Source organism: Pan paniscus, chromosome 11, assembly GCF_029289425.2.
Source record: "Pan paniscus chromosome 11, NHGRI_mPanPan1-v2.0_pri, whole genome shotgun sequence".
Taxonomy (NCBI): domain Eukaryota; kingdom Metazoa; phylum Chordata; class Mammalia; order Primates; family Hominidae; genus Pan; species Pan paniscus.
Genome location: NC_073260.2, coordinates 89,973,856 through 89,993,717, shown reverse-complemented (window position 1 = coordinate 89,993,717; position 19,862 = coordinate 89,973,856). Strand labels below are relative to the sequence as shown.

The window sequence follows — 19,862 nt, the reverse complement described above, 5'->3', positions numbered from 1 at the left end:
GCGTGGTATCTAAATGTCATATATGTATATTTCCTTATGTAATCTCATAACAATCCTATGTGATAAACACTATCATATTCCTGTTTTATGGATAAGACCACTAAGGCACAGAGCAGTAACTTGCTAATAAGTGGCAGACCAGGATTGAAACCCAGGCAGGTTGGTACCAGAGTCCATGCTCACAACCACTATACTATACTGTATGCTGCAGATGGAGAGAAATGTCTGACCTGGCAGTGTTCCTAAACCAGGCCAAAGCAGGGACAAATAACTATCCAGGGAATTAGATATATTCAGTACTGACTGAGGCTTCTTGTAGACACTACATTCTCCCAGCACCGGCCTGAGCCTACTACTCTTCCTCTGTCTTCACCCAATCAGCCCCCCGGGGTAAGGGCAGGGACTCCCATTTCTTTAATCCCACTCCACATAGCAGGCTGAGTAGAGGCTCATCAAATAGGTAGAAACTTTATTTCCTAAATCCCTCCCTGGACCTCTTTCAGAAGGCAGTTCAGATGTACTGTAGGTAGAAGGCAGAGGAAGCCCTTATTTAGCAATGCAGAACTTGGCAGAGGCCCCACATCTGTCATTCTTCACAGCAGTCCCTTCCCACATGCTAGAGGGAAGGGGAAGCATGATAGGGAGGTCCACTTTTGTGGACTCAAACCTTGATGGGGATGTTGAGCAGTCACAGCGCTTCTCAGAAAAGGCACAAGCACCCCAGACATTCAGGCCCGGAGAACAGGCTGGCTCAGCAGGTCTTCACGATCGGGTGTCTCGAGCCCTTCTTCGGGAACGAGGGCCACAGCTGGAGCTGGGCATGGAACCCAGGCCAGGGGGTGCTCCTGGGGGTTGGTAACCACACTCATTAGGGTCCAGGGGGTCCCGGCTGAGCAGCACCCACACTGCAGGCACATGGCGGCGCACTGTGAGGGGGTCTAGCCCTGTGTCAGGTGAGGCTGGGACCCAGCTGTCCTCAGTCTGAAGGAAACGTAGCTTGGTGAGCTGGTGCAGGCCTGGGACCCGCCGCTTGACAATCTCAGCGCAGCTGACAGCCTTTCCTGCAGCCCTGCCAGAACCTGAGAACACTACATGCCGTGCACTGCCGCCCTCCAACCGACCCAGAGCCAACCCCAGCAGGTTGCGAATTTTGCTGCCATCTCGGACCCGCATCTCAAGGGTATCAGGAGGTAGCTGGGGCATTGGGGAAGGCGCTGGGAGCTCTACAGAGCCAGCTTTCCGGTAGTGCTCCATCCTGCTTGCTGTCTTGTCTGTGACTCTCGCTGCCCACTGCAGGGAAGCATCAGGTAAGTGCTAAGCAATGTGCCCCAAGTCACTGTCCACCATCCCCTATCTCCATCCAGGATACGGCCCTGCTCCCCGTTCCAGACTTCCCAGAAACAGGATCATGTCCCCTCGTCCTTAGCATCTCGTGACAAGGTCCATGCCTGCCGCAGTCTGGGAAAGGGCTGTACCCCATACACCCCGTTCCTCTACAAGGGCCATAACACCCTCACCTCCAATCCTGGAGTCCAAGAGGCAGGATCACATTCCCCAAACACTGAGCTCTTTGGGAAAGTGCCAGGCCCCCTCATCCTAAACTCTCCAGGACTGGGGCTTAGCCCCCCTTATCCTGGACTCCTTGGAACAGGGCCTGGAACCCTCACCCCAGACTAATACCAATAGAGAGCGCTCCTCACTTGGGGCTCTACAAGGACAGGGACAAGGCCCTTCGCCCCAGGCCCCCCGGGAAACAGCCAAGAACCCTTATCCAGTGCTGCCCCCAAACAGAACGGACCCCCTCTCCCAGAGATTACCAGGGTCAATCTATATCAACCCAGGTCACTCAGAAACTCGGGGGCAGAGGCTCGACTCGGAGGGCTGCTCAGGATATTCCAAGACAGCCTTGGCCGTTTCCATAGCCACAGTCTCTTCCAGGGTCTTGCCGGCCGCTGCAGCCAAGCCACAGGCGTCCCCCCACCCTACGAGCGCCCCTCTGCCCGCCCGGTTCCGGCTCTCACCGAAGCCGCCTCACGCACGATCCGGAGCCAAGATGGCGCGCGGGCCCGGAGCGCACTAAGGCCGCGGGGCCGCGCACGCCCCGAGGGGGCGGGGCGTGAGGGGCGGGGCGTGAAGGACGGGCCCCGAGGCATCTCCGCCGCGGAAACAACCCGCTGGCCAGAGCGCCCCGGACCAGTCCCAGTGGGGATGGGAACACGAGCGCAGCCTCCGCTGTTACGCCCCGGAGGGAGGCAGGACAGTTCCCTGCGGTAGAAAGGAGCGGCCGTCGGGGAAGTCCTGCGTCTGAAGGAGGGGGATCTGGCCCTTAGAAGATGGGAGGGCTGGCGTTAGCTGTTGAGCAAACGGGGAGCTGTGGGTTTCACCGTGGGTGCGAACAAAGGCTTCAGTTTGTAGTGGCTGCTGTTGCTTGGGCGAGAGCCTTAGTTACCGACTTCTGAGCTTCGACCTCATCCTGTGGGCGCTGGCGGACCACGGGGGTTTTCCGGGTTTTCCAGGGGCCAGTCGAACCAGATCTTGTGCAGGGAGCCGAGGAGGGAGTGGTGGGGAAATCGGGCCACAGCCCCTGACGACACCTGCCGCGGAGTCTGGGGGCTGAGGGGGCGGGGGTGCCCACGGAGCCTAGTATGGTGCCTGGCGTATGACCAGCGCTCAATATTTGTTAAATGATTTGTTACATTAATGAACCAGAGAAATCGCAGTGGGAATGGAAAAAAGATTAAGTTGGGAGATACTAGTAGGTTCAGTGACGAGTTGGCCACTGTTTGGACGGAGAAGTAGGAAATTCCGATCTAGGGTGACTCCCAGATTTCAGAGCGGTTTGGACACGCTGAATTTGAGGTGCCGGAGAGGTCGCAAAGGCGGGGCGGCCAGTGGGCCGTTGGAAAAAGGGTCTGGAGCCAGAGCACTCCCTGAGACCACAAGGGGGCAGCAAACATTTGGTGGACTACGGTGCCAAAATGTTTCTCAACATGCTTGCCCCAGCGCCCCTACTTCCCAACTTCCCCTCCCCAGGACCAAAACTTCCTGCATCCAAACCTCTTAGGCTGCCCTTCTCGGCTCGTGGCAGCAGGTAGGCTCCCAAGAGAGAAATTTAAAGGCCTTTGCACATGCTGCTCCCTTGGCTCTGAAAGTCCCTGGATATCACTTACCAGGTCCCTTCAGTCCCTTTTTTCTTCTGTGTCCACCTGATAGGACTGCCCTTTTCCTTTACTGTCTATCCTGCTAGCCCGTGCAGGGCAGGGATTAGCCCTATCTACTCCCATCATCTGACATTTGGAGGTCTCTTATTGGTAAATGTGGGATAAATGGATACATAAAGGAATATCCTATTCACACAATCAAATGAGAGCCTTCATCTTGAGAGCTCTACACCTGCCAGAAAGCCAGACCAGGATGAGTTTAGTTCCCAGTCAAACGATTAGGCAGGCTGACACCTCTGCCCCCTACCACCTCCATCCTAGACCAAGAAGCCAGCACACTCCTCCAGTCATCTCTATGGTTTATTGTCACTGAAATAAGAACACTGATTGGGGGGAGGGTGGGTGTTGCAAATTGCAAACCTCAGGTAACCTGACCTCCAACTTTAGAGCCCAGAGTACAGAGAGGTGGGCCTTGAAGCCAATAAATACAAAGCTTCCTCTGCCTTGTAACAAAGGCAGGTTGGCATAGGGCCCTGGAGCCTGACTGCCCAGGCCCACTTTGGGATGGGGAGCAGCTATCACTCCTCTGCTGGCTTCACTTGCGTGGCGGCCTCTAGCTGGCAAAGTAGCTCATCCCACTGCACGAATTGCTTGGAGAGAAGCATTGTCTGGTTGTAGGTCAAGGTGAGAATAGGAATCTGAGTGAGGAAGTTCATGGAAAGTGGGGAACAGGCAAACATAGGTGGGTAGGATAGGATGAGAGAGAGCTAGAGGTGGAATAAAAGGACAGGGCTTAGGGACAGCACCCATTAGGGTCCTAGTTGAGCAGAAAGGATACAGTCTTGTTGTATTCCTCCAGGAGAGCCTTGGACTCCTCAGTGATCTCCACACACTGGTCCTGTAGGGCCAAAGTGTAGCACAGAAAGGAACTGGGCAAAGCCCACATCTTCCACTAAACTTCCTGCCTCATCACGGACTCCCACTCCCCATGGAGCCTAAAAAAGATGACGCTTAACCCCAAAGCCAAAGGAGCAAATGGCTATGGGAGCACTTTCAGGCTCCAGGATGGGTGCCCTAACAGCAGTCCAAAGACTGATGGAAAAGGGAGTGGCCATACATTAAGTAAACATTCCCCCTAGTGTATGTCTCTTCTTCTGTCCTTATTTCTGAACTCTCTTTGAACTTTACACTAGGGCCTGGGAATAGTGAAAAAAGAGCCCCTCTACCCACAGTCAATGACATACCATCCCCAGGAATTCTTGGGTACCTCCCAGCCTCAACCTTATGGTGTCCCAATAAAGTCCTGCTCTGGAAGCAGAAAGTTTGTACATGAACCTAGGCAAGTCCCTTTACCTCCCTGGGGCATATGCAAGATAAAGGATAAACCCCAAAGTTTCTGCTGAGGTTACAACAGAAAGGCCTGAAGCTGCTTCCCCAGGTGGCATGAGTTGGGATGAGGTGCTGCGCCACCTCCATCTTCACTTCTAGTCATCTCCCCTCCCATACCTGCTGCTGAATGTGGATCTGGGCCAAGCGCTGCAGGCGGGCAGCATGCTCAGGAACGGCTGTAAAACACAACACACACTGCTGGATGATGCTTGTGCCCTCCCCCGGGACTGCTCAATAGTCTATTAGGTCTTTGGCAGGATTAGAGTATTGAGTGGAGAAGCTAAACAAACGCCAGACTTCATCGACCGCTGCAGCTGGAGGTGGCAGTGGGGCTCCCTGCCCACTCCAGTCTTACTCCAGGACCCATAGGGGAGGGGAAGATACATGTCCCAAGGAGAAGACAAAACCTGGGGGTTCCCAGTGTTGCTCCCTACCCCCACCCCAGTGCTATAAGCAGGACCAGGTAAAGAGAGCTTTGGCTATTATAGGACCTGTCCCTTTGCTCTCAGCCCAGCGGGGGCAGGTCTGCCTGGCCTAGGGAACAGGGAGTCTGAAGATGGATGCCAGGTCCCTAAGCTGGAATCCAACACGCCAAGGCTTGGCCACCATGCTGGGCTCAAAGCTTAAGGCTGTCAGATACTCAGCGGGCAGCTGATGAGGGGTAGGGAGGGGGAGCTGGGAAAAATACCTCCACAGACAGACAAGATGGATATCTGGATTCAATTAAAGCCACTATCTGCTTGTCAAAGTCCAGGCCCAGGGACTGCTCTCAGCAGTGCAGCAGAAAGAATTCACATACATTCATGGACCTGGCAGAGACTCTGATAGTAAAATCTGGGTTCTGCAGCACCTTGAAGAAGAGATGCTTGGGGGTAGGTAGAAGGCAGAAGGAATCCCCAGAGCTGGGGACTGCTAGAGCTTAGGCTAGTGTTCTCAGGCCCAAATTGCCTGAGGTCCTAAAACTGGGCTCTCTATCCTGGTAATTTTAATTGGTGGATGTGGCAAGTACCTCAGGGTGAGGATAAAGATAAGGAACAGGCCAGGCACAGTAGCTCACGCCTGTAATCCCAGCACTCTGAGAGGCCGAGGCAGGTGGATCACATGGGGCCAGGAGTTTGAGACCAGCCTGGACAACATGGTGAAACCCCGTCTCTACTAAAAATAGCCAGGTGTGGTGGCACACACCTGTAATCCTAGCTACTTGGGAGGCGAGGTGGGAAGTTTGTTTGAACCAGGAGGCAGCGGTTGCAGTGAGTCAAGATCATGCCACTGCAACTCCAGCCTGGGTGACAGAGTACGACTCTGTCCAAAAAAAAAAAAAAGATAAGGAACAGACCCAACCCGAATCCACACAACCTGAAACACAGGAAAGTCTTGCCTATCCATCCACCTACCTCCCCAACCAGAGTAGTGAAGCTATAACCCCAGAGAGATACCTTTGATGTGAGCACTGTCCAGCATGGGCACCAAGGCATTCACCTGCTCCAGGAGTGCAACCTGGGAAAGGATAAACTGCTCCTCTAAAGCAAAAATGGACAAGATAGTTGCAGTGAAGCAAACCTGGGCATTGCTAATCAGCCCATGTAAGGGCCTGAGGACCTGGCAAGGGAGATGGCTAGGTCCTAGAGCTTTGGACAGTGACTCTGTCCACTGCCCCCTTCTCTAGGTGCACATTTCCATCCTGCCCCCAACTCTCCTGGATGCCTCAGGTCTGACCCATCTGAGTCTAACGAGCCTCTCAATTTCTCCAAATCCCACCTTTCTCCAAGGTTTAACTTCAAGACCTCTTCTTCTAGCCTCCTATCAACAAACTCAGGGAGCACCTCCTAGGCCACAAAATAGAAAATACTTCAGACTTGGATCCCCACACCCAAGGGTCCCCAGGAAGGTCTAAAAGAGGAGATATGTGGCAGACTATGCCAGGCAGGTTCTGCTCAGTGGCTCTCAGAGGCATAGACAATTATATGCTGGAGGAGAGCTGGGACAGTAATGGAAGAGTCCAGTGAGGAGAGCAGGATCTGGGCTAGGCCCTGTATGCACACGGGATTTCAATGCACTGAAATCCATAGAGTGGAAGGGTATTCAAGAGAGAGGACTGTTACGTGCAAATGCTTAGAGGCAGGAATGCCTGTCAATTAGTAGAGGAGAAAGAATTCAATTAGCTGAACTGGAGTAGGGAGAGCACAGGAAACAGAGTTGGATGGGAGGGTAGACCCGGCCAACTGAAAGGCTTTGAATGGCAGACTATGGAATTAGGACTTTATCCTAGCAAGGCAGGATACACTGAGGTTCCAAAGTAGGCAAAGTGACATGTTGGGAACATGTTTTTGTGAGGGTGAGACTGAACCACATGCAGGAAGGGAAAGATTAGGGTCAAGAGTATGATTTAGGAGACTGTGCAACCATTCATATGCAAGTGGATGCACAATTCCTGAGGCAGTGCCACAGAGAGGGATGGAGAGGCTGGACTCAAGAGTCAGTGCAGGAGAATATCTAAACTTGGTGCTTGAGCGATGGCAATTGATCAAGAGCCCTTTGGGAACTCTGACAGCCCTTTTAGCAGGAGTGGCCCATCCTTACTCAGTCCTCAGTGCTGCATTGCACTGATCAGTCTCCTGGGAGACTGATCTCCCATCTGGGTTATAAGCTCAGGTCCCTGAAGCAGGGACCCTGTCTCCCCTAGCTCTGGCTGTGCCCATGAGGGCAGGGACTTTCTGGTTCACCACTGTATGCTTCCTCACCTAGGAAAGAACCTGGATCAGAGTGGATGATCATTATACATCTTTTGGATGAATAACGAAGCTCAAAAATCCCTAGCTTATAGAATGGCTGACTGATTAGCAGACATTGCCAAGGCAATAGTTCCTGCCTAGAACTCTGACACTGCAGAGCTTTCTCACATGAAAGAAAGATGTTGAAACTCATGCCAATACTCTCTCTTTTCTTTAATGGCAATGCTCTCTGCCCCTACCCTTTCCTAGAAGCTCCTCTGTCTAGTGAGCAGAAGTGAGGAAGGTTCTGAAGGAAAATCCAAGAGGCAAACTATTGATAGAACACTGGACTAGCTCCCACTGTGGCTGGCACCATGGCCTGCAGCTGGTGCAGAGGTATACTGTACTCAATGTCTACTAGAGGATCCATAGGATCCTCAACCCAGAACCAGGCCACAATTCCAGAGAGCAGCATCCAGGGCTTGTATCCACCAGAAGACTGGATGGGGAGGCCATCTCTGTGCTTAACCTCCCCGACGACCCACATCCTCAGATGCATGTACACATGTAGTCCAGCATTACCTGCTAGGATGAATTGCAGCTTAGAGGCATCAGGTATGGCAATGCGGTCGATGTACTCAGGATCCAGGTACTTGATCAGATCTTCAACTAGAAAAGTAGCAAGATGGAAAATGGAATAGGGTTGGGCAGTAGAGCTCTGCCTTATGAAGGATGTTTGACAAGTGGTCAGCCTTGAGGAGAGCCTTCAATAAGGAGCTGATACCCAACAGTGCCACATGAGCAGGGCTCCACCAGGCTCCCTATCCCCACTTCCCTATCTCTCCACTCTCTTCTCTTGAAGTCTCTTCTGACATCAAGCTTCAGAGCTGAAAACACAATTGCCACCACCACTCTGGGCCCTTAGCATTCTCACTGACCTATGCTCACCAAGGGTAGAAGGCCTCTTTTCTCCTAGATGTCACCGAGACAAGCCAGAGCTTTGTCTAATTTCTAGTTACTAAGCAGGTTACTAGTTCTGACATAACCAGGCTCTCAGTGTCTAATTTGTTTCCTGCCCCTTAACCTTGCCTGGGAAATCCCATACCCTTTTTACCCTCCTTCACCAAGAGAAGCTTTCAGGTAGAGCTCTTATTTCATAACTTAGGACACTGTCATGGGTTTGAGGTTTAGCCACAAGGTAGAAAAGCACACCACAATTTACCAATTGAATTGGGTGCAGGTAAATGTCCTCATAATCTTTCTATCCCCAAAGGGCTATTCCAGTGACCTAATGAACTGAAGGGCTAGGGCCAGGTACCAGGAAGCTGAGGGGTGGGATGTCGGGCAGGCAGGCACATCATGGAAGCACTTACTCTTTTTGTAGAGAATCTTCACCCTCTCCCTCTTGCTGGAAATGTTCCCCAAAGCCACCTGCACCTTGACCAGGCCGTCAGCCACCTGTAAGGGAAGTGGTGGTTAATTCCAAGATATACTACCTGGCTCAAGGCTTGGAAAAGTTAAAGAACCCTCATTCTCCCAGACTCTCAAACCTGAATCCCAGTAATCTAGGTTGGCCTCCCTTCTCTAATATTAAAGGAGATGCAGCCCCACCTTCCAGGAATCCTTAAAGTGGAGAGAGAGAATCATGTACTCCTTGGGGAGTTTCAAGTCTGATGGGGAAGATAATGAACTATTTTAGAGTCTATGGAATATAGAGTATACACAATATATTTTCTGGTTCCTAAGTCCTGGGTTTGGGCATGAGAAACACAAGCATCCTCATTCAAGCCTTCATGACCTCTAGATTGGCTGGCCTACCTCTAGCCCTATCCCCTCCACATCAAATTTAGTGTGGGAGATGGAAGAGTCCAAACAACTGGGATCCCAATGATGGTGCAACCACTGAATTAGGGAATACAGAAGAGAATCAGGTTAGGGGAGAGAAAGAGTACAGTTAAGGACATACAGATTGAGTTTGAAATGACTATTGGATATCCAAGTGGAAAAGTCCAGTAGACAACTAGACATAAAAGTCTGGTTCTCAGAACAGAAATCTGGACCAGAGATATACATTTGAGACATATTGACATGTAAATAGTAATTGACACCATGGAAGCGAGTGAGCCTACCTAAAGTTTAGGGGTAAAATGTAAAGAATCCCAATATTAAAGGGTCAAATAGAGGAGGAGACTAAGGAAGTGACTGCACTCACCCAGTTTTTAGGGTAGAGGATGAGGAATGCGAGGGGGGAGGCAAATAACACTGAGAAGCAGCCGTAAGAGGTAGAAGGAAAACCAGGAGGGTCAGCGTCACAGATCCCAAAGGAAGAGAATGTTTGAGAAGTTAGTTCTGAAATGGGAGCACAGTCTGCTAGTGACAACTAATTCCTCATTTAGTGTACAAACAGACATCATTACCTTGGACGCACTTAGCTCCAGGACATGCCTGACACGCCATCAGAAGCTCTTCAATAAAAGATCTTCCCATAGTAGAAAGGGGAGGAGAGGGCACCTGAGCTTCGTAGTTGTCAAAATTCTGTCACTGGTATAAAGCAGTGCTAGTCCACATCTGAATACCCAGTACCCAGTCTCTTCCCTTCCTAATCCTGGTCCTTTCAGACCTCACTTCTCACCCTTTGGCGTTTTCCTTATCCACCTCTGCTCTGCCTCCCCAGGGGTCCCATGTACCTCTTCCTGCACAATTCATTTAGCAATTAATTATGCAGGGCTCTATGACGGGCCTTCCTATCGTGGACTTCAGCTCTTATTGAAACTCTCATTAGTCAGCTTCTCGTGTCAGGTCTCCCCAACTATAGCTCGCGAGGGCAAGGGCGGAGTCTCAGCTACAGTAGGTACTGAGCCCACTCTCAGGCTGGCTTAACCACCCGCAGAGCCCCCTATGACAGTGGACCCCGATGGTCCAATCAGCTCTGGGAGGTCCCGGACCTTTGTTATTTCAAAGGCCGGGCTGCGAAGAACAGGACTGGAGCGGTTGCATCCCGAGGGCCAGGACAGTGGACCGCTCTTGCTCTGCTCCAGAAAGGGACTACCGGACCAGACTACTCACCTTCCGCGAGCCGCGCGCCCCGCCCGGCCCGTACACCCAGCGCTCCAGCTCTTCCACTCGGGCCTGTAGCCGCTGCAAGTCAGTCAGACCCGCCATCGCTACTACCGACCCACTTCGGCCAGGAAACAGCCAGAGGGCGGGACGTCAGTCCAAATAAGAAGGCTAGCCAATCCGAGTGCACGAGCGGCCCTTTATGCAGGAAGTGACGCCATGATTCAGCCCTTCAGTGCCGGAAGTTACTCCTCGGAGCTGTCAAAAGCTGATTACCTTGGCAACGGCTCTGTCCCATCCCTCCCCTGGCTTCCAGTGCCTGGTTGTCAAGATAACCTTTGCTTTTCGGGTACCAAAGAGCTTTCCCCACGCCATTCCCTGAGTTTGCACGTGTTCCAGGATAGGTCCATTCCCATAGATACATCATTAGGAGGCTCCGTGAGTTACCATAAACTTTTGGAGTCTTCTAAGGTTCAGTTGATTAAGTAACTTGCCCAAGGCCACCCAGCACTATAGGGACAGAAATAGGACTTGAACTCAGGCTGTCTGATTCAAGAGACGGAGCTCTTCTATTCTCACGAAACTTTGCTATTCTGCCTTAACCTCTGAAAGCCCCTGGCCCAAGGCAGCCTATGTTCCACATCATTCCTCCCCACCTCCCATACCCAAACAAGAAAGGAGGCATCAGAGAGGGAGGGATCGCAGCTTTATTGTCTAGATGTGACCTGAGGGATGTCTCTTTCACAGTACCCCAACCCAACCTTTCACTTGGCTCCTGAAGAGAAGCAGGGCTGACTCAAAAGGGTAGGGTCCTAGAGATGACATTGACAGAGGTAACACATGAGGAGATGATGGGGTTACTGGAGGAAGAACCCTTTGGTAGGTGCTGCTGGAATTGGCCAGGGAGGAGATGCCCTCCCTTTACAATGAGGTAGGTGTAACATCAAAAGAAACTTTGGTTTTAAGTCCACATGGCATGGGAGGTGTCGTCCCCTCCCAGGGCTGGGTCCCAGAGTGGGCAGCCAGAAAGAATCAAAGCAGGGGGTCTCCTCCCCCCTCAGCAATGGGGCTGGGACTCTTAGTTTCAAGTAGGACCTCTCAGGGCAAGATGCTGGAAGGGGGCCCTGTGGAGGGTGGGGGTGCAGGGTTGGTTGGACCCTGGGAAGCTGGCACAGGCTGGCGGCGGGCAAAGAGGACACCTGGCAAAGGGGTGAGGAGATGGTAGAGGGCAAAAACAAGCAGGAGGGGGTAGGGTATGGAAACAGAAGAGGGGAACAAAAGTAAGTGTTCTGGTTGCTAGAACACTACACACGTACCCCTGCCACAAACCAATGAGGACAAGCTCCTTGGGTCAGTAAGAGACTCCATTGCTAATGTAGATACCTCAAACAGGTAAACAAGGAATATTTATGCTGATACATAGGCCCAAGACAAGGCAGACATCCCCTGGTACTCATGCCAGAGAGGTCATGCCTTGGATCCCATGCCATGTAGACACCCCCTTTAACCCATGCCAGTCTAGCAATCCCCTGAACCCCATGTTACTCATGCAAGTTTAGATATCCCTGAACTTCATGCTAGTAGAGGAAGTCTAAAATCCCCATGCCAGCCTAAATACCCCTGACCCCATGCCAGTGTAGACAGCCTGCAGTACCCATACCAGTGTAGACCACCCCGTTGATCTCTAGGGCCATGTTGATACTGCTGATGCCACTGCCTGCCAGATTAAGAGGCCCATCCAGCCGCTCTTCTGTCCAGGAGGGGGCAGAGGAATCACATTTTGGAGAATCAGACTTCAGACTTATTAATAGAATTTCCCCCCTCCATCCCCGTAGACAGCCCCCATTCCACTTCAGCCCCACACCTATACTCACACAGTTGTCTATAGAGGAATCTGTCTGCCCCGTCTCTAACACCTATCAGGTGATGGGTCAATCCTCCCTCAGTGTACAGTCCTGAAGCCCCCTCACAACAAGCCCCTTCTCACCCCTCAGGGGAACCTTGCCACGGGGCAGGAAACTGGGGGGCATGCCAGGTCGAGGTGGGTCCATAGGCCCCATCAGCACAGCTCTCTTCTCTGGGGGCTCCTCTGGTGCCAATTTCTCCCGTGTAGGTCCCAGTGCCAGGCCCACAGGCAGTGCCAGGCGAGGGTTTGGAATTCCACTCTCCTCTAGAAGAACAGGTTATTCAGCTCCCCTGGCCAAACCAACCCATCTCTGCATTGGTTCTCCCCCAGGCCTGGGACCAAAAGAGGTAACTCAAGCTCATGTACCAATCTCTCATCCTTCATTCGATCTATCTTCCCATCCAGAGCCTCAGCCTGGAAGCGCTGAAGCTTTTCTCTAGATCCCAAAGGATCAAGGTACATGTCTAGACAATTTGGGGGATTGTTTTTGGCTGTTGGTTATTAGATAATCCAGGTCACAAGAGGCACAAACTATATGCAAATAGGAGCACTGGGTGGACATGTGTGGAATGGAGTTGCTGTGATTAAAGGACCTTTTCCTGGCCGGGCGCGGTGGCTCAGCCAGTAATCCCAACACTTTGGGAAGCGGAGGAGGGCGGATCACGTGGTCAGGAGATCGAGACCATCCTGGCTAACACGGTGAAACCCCGTCTCTACTAAAAATACAAAAATTAGCCGGGCATGGTGGCAGGCCCCTGTAGTCCCAGCTACTCGGGAGGCTGAGGCAGGAGAATCGCTTGAACCCGGGAGGCGGAGGTTGCCGTGAGCTGAGATCGCGCCACTGCACTCCAGCCTGGGCGACGGAACGAGACTCCGTCTCATAAAAAGAAAAAAAGAAAAAAGAAAAAAAAGGACCTTTTCCTGAACTTCAGCCCCTACACTTCAGTAACCCGTACCCCAGAGCTCTCATTTGGCCGCAAACCTCAGGACCCCTAAACCTTAGTGACCCCCAAACCTCAGAAGCCCGTCAGACCTTACTGCTCCCATACCTCAATGCCTCCCCAGACCTCGGTCCTCACATTTTAATGGTTGCTATATCTTAGCGCCCACCTAAACCTCAGAGACCCCGAAACCTCAACCATTCTCCCCTCGCACCTTTCTTAATAGGGCTTGGACTCAGCTGAGCGCATGCATGCGCTGGCAGGCCGGAGGTGGAACCCTGGGCTGGGCCAGGGCTGGACTGGGTCGCCGGAGGGGCGGGGCCGGGACCCAAGGCTGGGTCCTGAGCGCCCCGAGGGGGCGGCCCTGCCAAGCCGAAGAGCGGAGTAGCGGTGTAAGCCTGGCGACGGCCCTCGCGCCGATTGCTGTCTATGGCGGCCTGGAGCTCCCCTGGGGAGCTGAGCGCTCGAGTCTCGCACTCGTACGGGTACAGGTACTTCATGTACCTAGGGGCGGACAGCGGGCGGTGAGTGTATGGGAGGCTGCACCCAGCTGGTCAAGTCCCACAGCCGGACGCCCGCCCGGGGACCCTCCCCCCTCCCGCCCCAGCCCGACCCCGTGCCCCCTTCCGCTCGCGCCCCTGGCCTCACTGGGTGCGTAGAGTGAAGGCGGCCGAGGTGATGGTGGTGGGTAGGCTGAGGCCGCGCGTGACTTCCCGCCACACTTTGCGGTTGATGACTTCCACCAGGCCGCCCTTGGCGGTCACCAGGCGAAACAGAGCGTACAGGTCGAGCACCTGCTTCGCCATGATGGGCACGCGGTTCACTGGCGTCCCTGGTGGGGAGCGGGCTGCCGTCAGGACACTGAGACGAAGACCCTGTCTGCAGCATCCCCAGGGACTGATACAGGACGGGAGCCCCGGGGAGGGCGGGAAAGAGGGGGACTTGGGCGGAGCCCACAGAACCCCAGGGTCTCTGTTTTAGCAAGAAGGACAGGAGGCTAGAACAGGGGTGGGCAAAGTTCTGTAAAAGGCCAGATGGCTAAATGGTCTCTGTCACAACTACTCAACGCTGTCATTGTAGCCTAAAGGCGGCCATAGAGAATACCTGAAGGAATGGATGCGGCTGTGTTCCAATAATATAGACTCTGAAATTCGAATTTCACCAGTCTGGAGGTGTTATTCATCTTTAAATTTTGTCCCCCAACTATTTAAACCAGTAAAAACCATTCTTATCTTGCAGGCAGCTGGGTTTGGCCTGCAAACTTTAGTTTGCTGTCCCCTGGGGTAGACCGCAGGAAGGACTTTCGGACAGTGCTGAAGAGCCGGCCTCCCCTAAGCAGCAGCCCCCGGGTGGCTGCCCAAGGCTGGGGGATGACGGGCGGGAAAAGAATCAACTCCCGCCTCGGCCCGCCGACTCCGCAGCCCGCGCCGCCCCCGCCGGCCAGTCCTGACAAAGGGGCCTGTCTGCGCTGAGCGATGGGCCCCAGTTAATTCCTTACCGATCCCGTCCCCTTCCGCCGCGCCTTTGGACCCGAACAATTAGCTGCGGCCTGATTAATGGGGGAAAATTATCGGCCCCGCGGGACCCCCTCCCCCTGCAGCTGGAGCGGTGGGAGGCAGGGACCGAAGGGAGGCAGAGCTAGTGAGGAGGGGCGGGCAGGCAATGCTGGGATCGGTTCACACCCGCTACCCCAGTGGAGGGGAGGCCTCGAGGAAGGGCCAGAGAGGGAACACTGGAACCAGAATGGGCCTCCCTGGGAACCAAAAGGACTTAGGTCCCTACTGAGGGTCCCTGGGAAGGTAAGGGACCAGAAAGAGGTGCTGGGGTGAGGGCCGGGAGCGGGAAGTGGGCCAGCAGCTGCACTAAAGGCGGTGGGGGGGGGGGCGGGGGGTAACAGGGCAGCCAGTTAATTAGCGGCTTATCAGGCTGCGCTCTGAGTGAGTTAATTAGCTTTGTAGAGAGAGATAATGAGTCAGTGTTCGGTCCCATGAATCTGGGAAAAAGCTGAAGTGATGGACTGCCGCCCACCCTGATGCCCTCCTGGACCCTTCTTGCGTTCTCCTCCAGCTCTGACATTCCTGGAAAGGAATTTCTCCTCCTCCACAGCCTCAACTCACATAGTCCCCAGCCCACCCCTTGGGAAGTCCTTCCTTCAGTCTATTCCTAGTCCTTCCTGCTGTAGAGCACGTGAGGTGTCCCCTGCCTGAATCAAGGGAAAACAGGAAAGACAAGGCTGGAGGAAGGACCCTGGACACAGAACCAAGGCATTCTCAGCCCTCTGATTCTGGGACCCTCCCACCCCAGGCCAGGCTCCCATCAGTTCCCCCTCCCACCCTCCCAATTGATCCCAAACTCATTAACCTGCCAGTGGGCTGGCCACTAATTAATCCTGGGGTGGAGGAGGGGGACAGGGTCAGAGGTTAAAGACGCTATCGAGGGCCCAAAGGACAGGTGCTGCCAAGCTCAGGCCTCTGCAGGGAGAACCCAACCGGGTTTCCTCAAACCTGGTAAGGGGGCAATTCCAGGGCCCTTCCCCCACATCATGCCACTCACCCCTCTTTTGCATGAAGCTAAACAGGTCATCCAGAAATTCCTTCCTCTTGGGGTCTGCATCGAGCTCATACAGCTGGGGAAGGATTGGGGTCATTCTACAGCTCTGCTGACTCCCCCTCCCTCCCTTGACCCCAATTCAGGTTGTACCCTGAACAAGGGTCCCTAGCTGAAGGAGTCAGTAGGATCTCAATGTGGACTCCCTGGGATTAGCATTAGGCTCTCTCCGCCTAGGGGCAGGCAGGGGTGCCTTTTTCTAGTACATACAGAGACTGGTACTGGTAGTGGTACCCTGGGCCATTCAAACCACCCATCTGGGGAGTAAGGGAAGAGAGGAACAGGATGGAGCTTGGAGACTCAGCCTGCCCTCTGGGGCTCAGTCTTCCCCCACCCTCATGGGAAATTTAGAGCCCCAGGAAGGAAGCTAGGCTGGGGTTGTATACCAGACTGGGGAGACAAACATATATCTGATGCTCTGATTCATTCATGCAAGGACTTCATGGTGTTCACATCCCTGTATGCCAGGGCTGGGGGTGACTGAAGGGCAGAGATGCTCCTAACCCACCCCTCAGGCAGGGTGATGCTCAGAAGCTCCTGGGTTGACACCCAGGGCCCTTCAGCTCATCTTCTGGTCTGATTTCCTTTCAGAGGCAGTTACCCTGCCTACAGACGCTGCTATAGAGGCACTGGCCCTGTACCACCTAGGACCTGTGGGGTCAGAGTTTAAAGGATCCACAGGCCATCTCAACTCTTCCTGGTAATCTGGAGTCCCACCTCCTGCATCAACTCCCGAATACTAGTCAAGAGAACCACCCCTTGAGTCACTGACCCAGAGTAACAGTCCTTGAGTAACACCTATAGATAATATTCCATCACTCCATCCCCATAAGAATCCTCAGAGTATAAAACAAACAAAATATCCATGAGTAATAAACCCCAGATCCACCTTTAGAGCCACATTCCCACAAAAATTGAGCCCTAAGTCTAAGATGTTATTACTTAGATCCAAGTAATAACCCCTAGAATTATACCTAGGAGAAACAGTCTCTAGAGCCACATATCCAGAACAGAGCCCTGAGTAACACCCAGTTTTATACTAATGCCAGAGTACTAGTCACAGATCAACACTTTTGGAATATACCCAGACCAACACCCTACAAGTACCAGAATAGCACACCTGGAGACACAGCCCTGTGTAACACCTTCATAGTGACAGCCTTGAGTAGTGTCCTTAGAATAACACCCAGAAGGGTTCTCCAGGGAGAAAGAACCTCAGATTAAGGCCCTGTGAATGAAGTCTTGTCATTCTGAGTTGCGGAGGAGCCCTTTAGTCATACTGCGGCTGTAGTGGCCATCCCAGGCTGGGAACTATCATCCGTGGAACTCAGGCCAGGGAGATTTGCATGGGGCCAGGGTTAGGGGGGAGGTGACAGGAAAGAAAGGAAAGGTGTATCAGCCTGCCAAGTGAGTGATAACCTCCAGTCTGCTTCCAAAGACAGAGGAAGCAACTGGGACACCCCCACTGGTCACTGGAATATGACCTTGTGACTTGATGTGTGAGAAGGTAGGCAGGGTGGTGCTGGCATTGGAATCCCCAGCCCCTAGACTGCCTTCCCTACACCTGGCTGGGCATGGTGGCTCATCCCTGTAATCTCAGCACTTTGGGAAGCTGAGGTGGGAGGATCACTTGAAGTCAAGAATTCGAGACCAGCCTGGGCAATACAAGAAAACCTTGTCTTTACAAAAGAAATTTTAAAAAACTAGCCAGGCATCTGTCTTTCCCTCCCTGTCACTATCCTCCAATCTTCTCTCTGTCTTTCTATAGGTCTCCGTGTCTCTGTGTCTCTTTTCATCTTGCAGAGGGTGGTGGGGGTGGGTGGGCTGCTAATCACCTGGCTGTGCTTTTGCCAGAAGAGAGAGATAGGGAAGAGGGCCGGACATTGAGGGCATAGGTCCTACCTGCTTGAATTGTTCCTCGTAGGTCCACTCGTGGGGATGGAGTCCAGGGGGCTGGCTAGAAGGCGAGCTGGGGCCCTGGGCCCCTGGACGGCTCTCCTCAGCTGCCTCCTCCTCTGCCCCAGCTTCCTCCCGCTTCTCCTCATCTTCTTCAGCATCTTCCTCTTCCTCAGCCCCAACATTCCCCAAGGCCCCCTCAGGGGCCTGTAGGGTCCGGTGGTCAGGCAGGGGAGGCTGCGGTGGCAGCAGCGGGCATGCAGGGGCCAATGGCCCCACCCCCTGGGCCAGCCGAGCTGCCTGCTGCTTCTGCAGGGCCTCCATGACAGCTTCCAGGCGCAGTCCCCCAGCTGAGGGGGTCCCTGGTACCAGGCGGGACCCCGAGGAAAGGGCCGCCTGTGGGGGAGGGAATTATGGGTGCTGGGCCCTATTGCCCCCAGAGCCCCCCAACACAGGGGGAGGTGGTCATGGATTCAGGGAAGTGCAGGGGTCACAAGGAAAGAGGCAGAAAGATGGCTTTCCCAGAGGTGAACAGAAACAGGACCAGACCCGGGGAATCAAACGGCCATTGACTGAGGACTGGAAGAGTGAGCAGATCAGAGAGGGTGACGAGGACCAAGAGACATCAGGAAATGGTGAAGGAAGGGAGAGAGAAAGAAAAGGAGAAGGGGGATGTCTGACAGAGACAATGACAGGGAGATGTGAAAATAGAGATGGAACAGGGTGACAAGGAGAGACGGAAGTGGGGTGACACAGAGACTGAGAGGGACCAAGATGGAGAGAGGCAGAGGTATCAGGCAGAGACAGGGTAGACAGACAGAGATGGAGAGAGATAGAATATTGGGTAGAGAGACAGGGAGGGTAAGAGAGGTAGAGGAGCAACAGATAAAAGACCTAAGTGACAGGTAGCTCAGAGACGGACAGAGACGGAGAGACAGAGGCGGAGATAGACAAATAGACAGGGGTTGAGATATAGAGAAAGACCAAGACAGCAGGAAACGGACAGAAGAGAGAGATTAGAAAGAGACAGTTAAATAGAGAGGGACCGACAGAGACAGGGACGGGAAAAACAGCCGGAGAGAGGGGCAGAGGACAGGGACCAAGGAGTCGCGGGGATGGAGGGCGGTGGGGCAGAGCCTGGGACGGGCACGGGACCGGGCGGGCAGGAGGCGGCGGAGTCGCGACGCCCGGCTCCCTCGCTCCGGGAGCCCCGCGGCCGCACTCACCTGCCTGGCGTGGCCCGCTGCTCCTGGCGTCTCCACGGCGCTGCCTTTGCTCCGCCCGCCTCCCAGGCGGCCCTGGCCTCGGCTGGGTCCCGGCGGTGCGCTCCCGCTGCCCCGTGCTCCTCTGGCGGCTGTGCGCTCACTCGCCGCGCTGCTTGCGGCGGCCGCGGGGGCGGGACCCGAGCGGGACAGGGCGGGCGGGGCGCATGGGGAGAGGCCCCTGTGGGCTCTGCCGCTCTCAGCTCCCCAACAGGTGTCTCCCACCTTCTTTCCAGCCAGCTTCGGGGGCAGGGGGCGCTGGAGAGCTGCGGGGGAATCGTGCGAAAATGAGGGCTCTACCGCCACCGGACTCCGGACCAGAGCCCCGCCCAGCCTCACAAGTCGTGCCCCCGACACCCACACTCGGCACTGGGCTTCCACACACAAATAGCCGCATCCACACACCAACACACCTTGTCACAAGTTCAGGCGCATAGCTGCCCAGTCTCACACGTTCCGTGACATGGTCACCACAGTGCCAATGGCCTGGGCTCGCTGTGATCAAGAGGGGAATCCCTCTGCAAGATGCTGGGGTGTGCGTGGAGGGTCTGGTCAGAATAGAAGCTTCTCCCTTTGCCTTGAGCACCCCTGCCCTGCCTACGTGCTGTCCCCCACTGCGGGCATGCTGCGGTTTGCACACATGAGTGCACATGGTGGTGGACCCACACCTATGCACTCACACACTCTCAGAGGTCTTTAAGCTGACTGCACACTCACCGCATGCAGATACACAGCCACACACAGTTTTTGTCTCTTTTGACATTCTATTATGGAAATTTTCTTTTCTTTTCTTTTTCTTTCTTTTCTTTTTTTTCTTTTTTGGAGACAGAGTCTCTGTCACCCAGGCTGGAGTGCAGTGGCGCGATCTGGGCTCACTGCAGCCTCCGCCTCCCAGGTTCAAGTGATTCTACTGCCTCAGCCTCCCGAATAGC

At 54.0% G+C, this 19,862-nt stretch overlaps 3 protein-coding genes across 5 annotated transcripts; all 3 read right to left on the bottom strand.

Moving 5' to 3' along the window:
* Positions 1-452: 452 nt before the first annotated feature.
* On the bottom strand, positions 453-2,587 carry RPP25L (ribonuclease P/MRP subunit p25 like). Of its 2 annotated transcripts, none has more exons than XM_003829805.4 (2): positions 2,022-2,587; positions 453-1,290 (listed from the first exon to the last, which is right to left on the bottom strand). In XM_003829805.4, exons 1-2 carry the CDS (start codon positions 2,151-2,153, stop codon positions 763-765), a joined length of 660 nt encoding a protein of 219 aa, XP_003829853.2. In that variant the 5' UTR covers positions 2,154-2,587; the 3' UTR covers positions 453-762. The 2 variants fall into 2 exon arrangements, with proteins under 2 accessions (XP_003829853.2, XP_003829854.1); XM_003829806.5 differs by lacking the exon at positions 2,022-2,587 and adding an exon at positions 1,818-1,985.
* Positions 2,588-3,508: 921 nt separating this feature from the next.
* On the bottom strand, positions 3,509-10,532 carry DCTN3 (dynactin subunit 3). Of its 2 annotated transcripts, XM_003829807.4 has the most exons (7): positions 10,328-10,532; positions 8,635-8,719; positions 7,844-7,930; positions 5,987-6,070; positions 4,668-4,726; positions 4,000-4,059; positions 3,509-3,829 (listed from the first exon to the last, which is right to left on the bottom strand). In XM_003829807.4, exons 1-7 carry the CDS (start codon positions 10,421-10,423, stop codon positions 3,740-3,742), a joined length of 561 nt encoding a protein of 186 aa, XP_003829855.1. In that variant the 5' UTR covers positions 10,424-10,532; the 3' UTR covers positions 3,509-3,739. The 2 variants fall into 2 exon arrangements, with proteins under 2 accessions (XP_003829855.1, XP_008953441.1); XM_008955193.3 differs by lacking the exon at positions 5,987-6,070.
* A 474-nt stretch (positions 10,533-11,006) lies between these two features.
* On the bottom strand, positions 11,007-19,024 carry ARID3C (AT-rich interaction domain 3C). The gene is made up of 8 exons (XM_003829809.5): positions 18,895-19,024; positions 17,675-18,064; positions 15,719-15,791; positions 13,814-13,997; positions 13,380-13,669; positions 12,306-12,488; positions 11,979-12,068; positions 11,007-11,517 (listed from the first exon to the last, which is right to left on the bottom strand). Exons 2-8 carry the CDS (start codon positions 17,990-17,992, stop codon positions 11,417-11,419), a joined length of 1,239 nt encoding a protein of 412 aa, XP_003829857.2. The 5' UTR covers positions 17,993-18,064; positions 18,895-19,024; the 3' UTR covers positions 11,007-11,416.
* Positions 19,025-19,862: the final 838 nt, after the last annotated feature.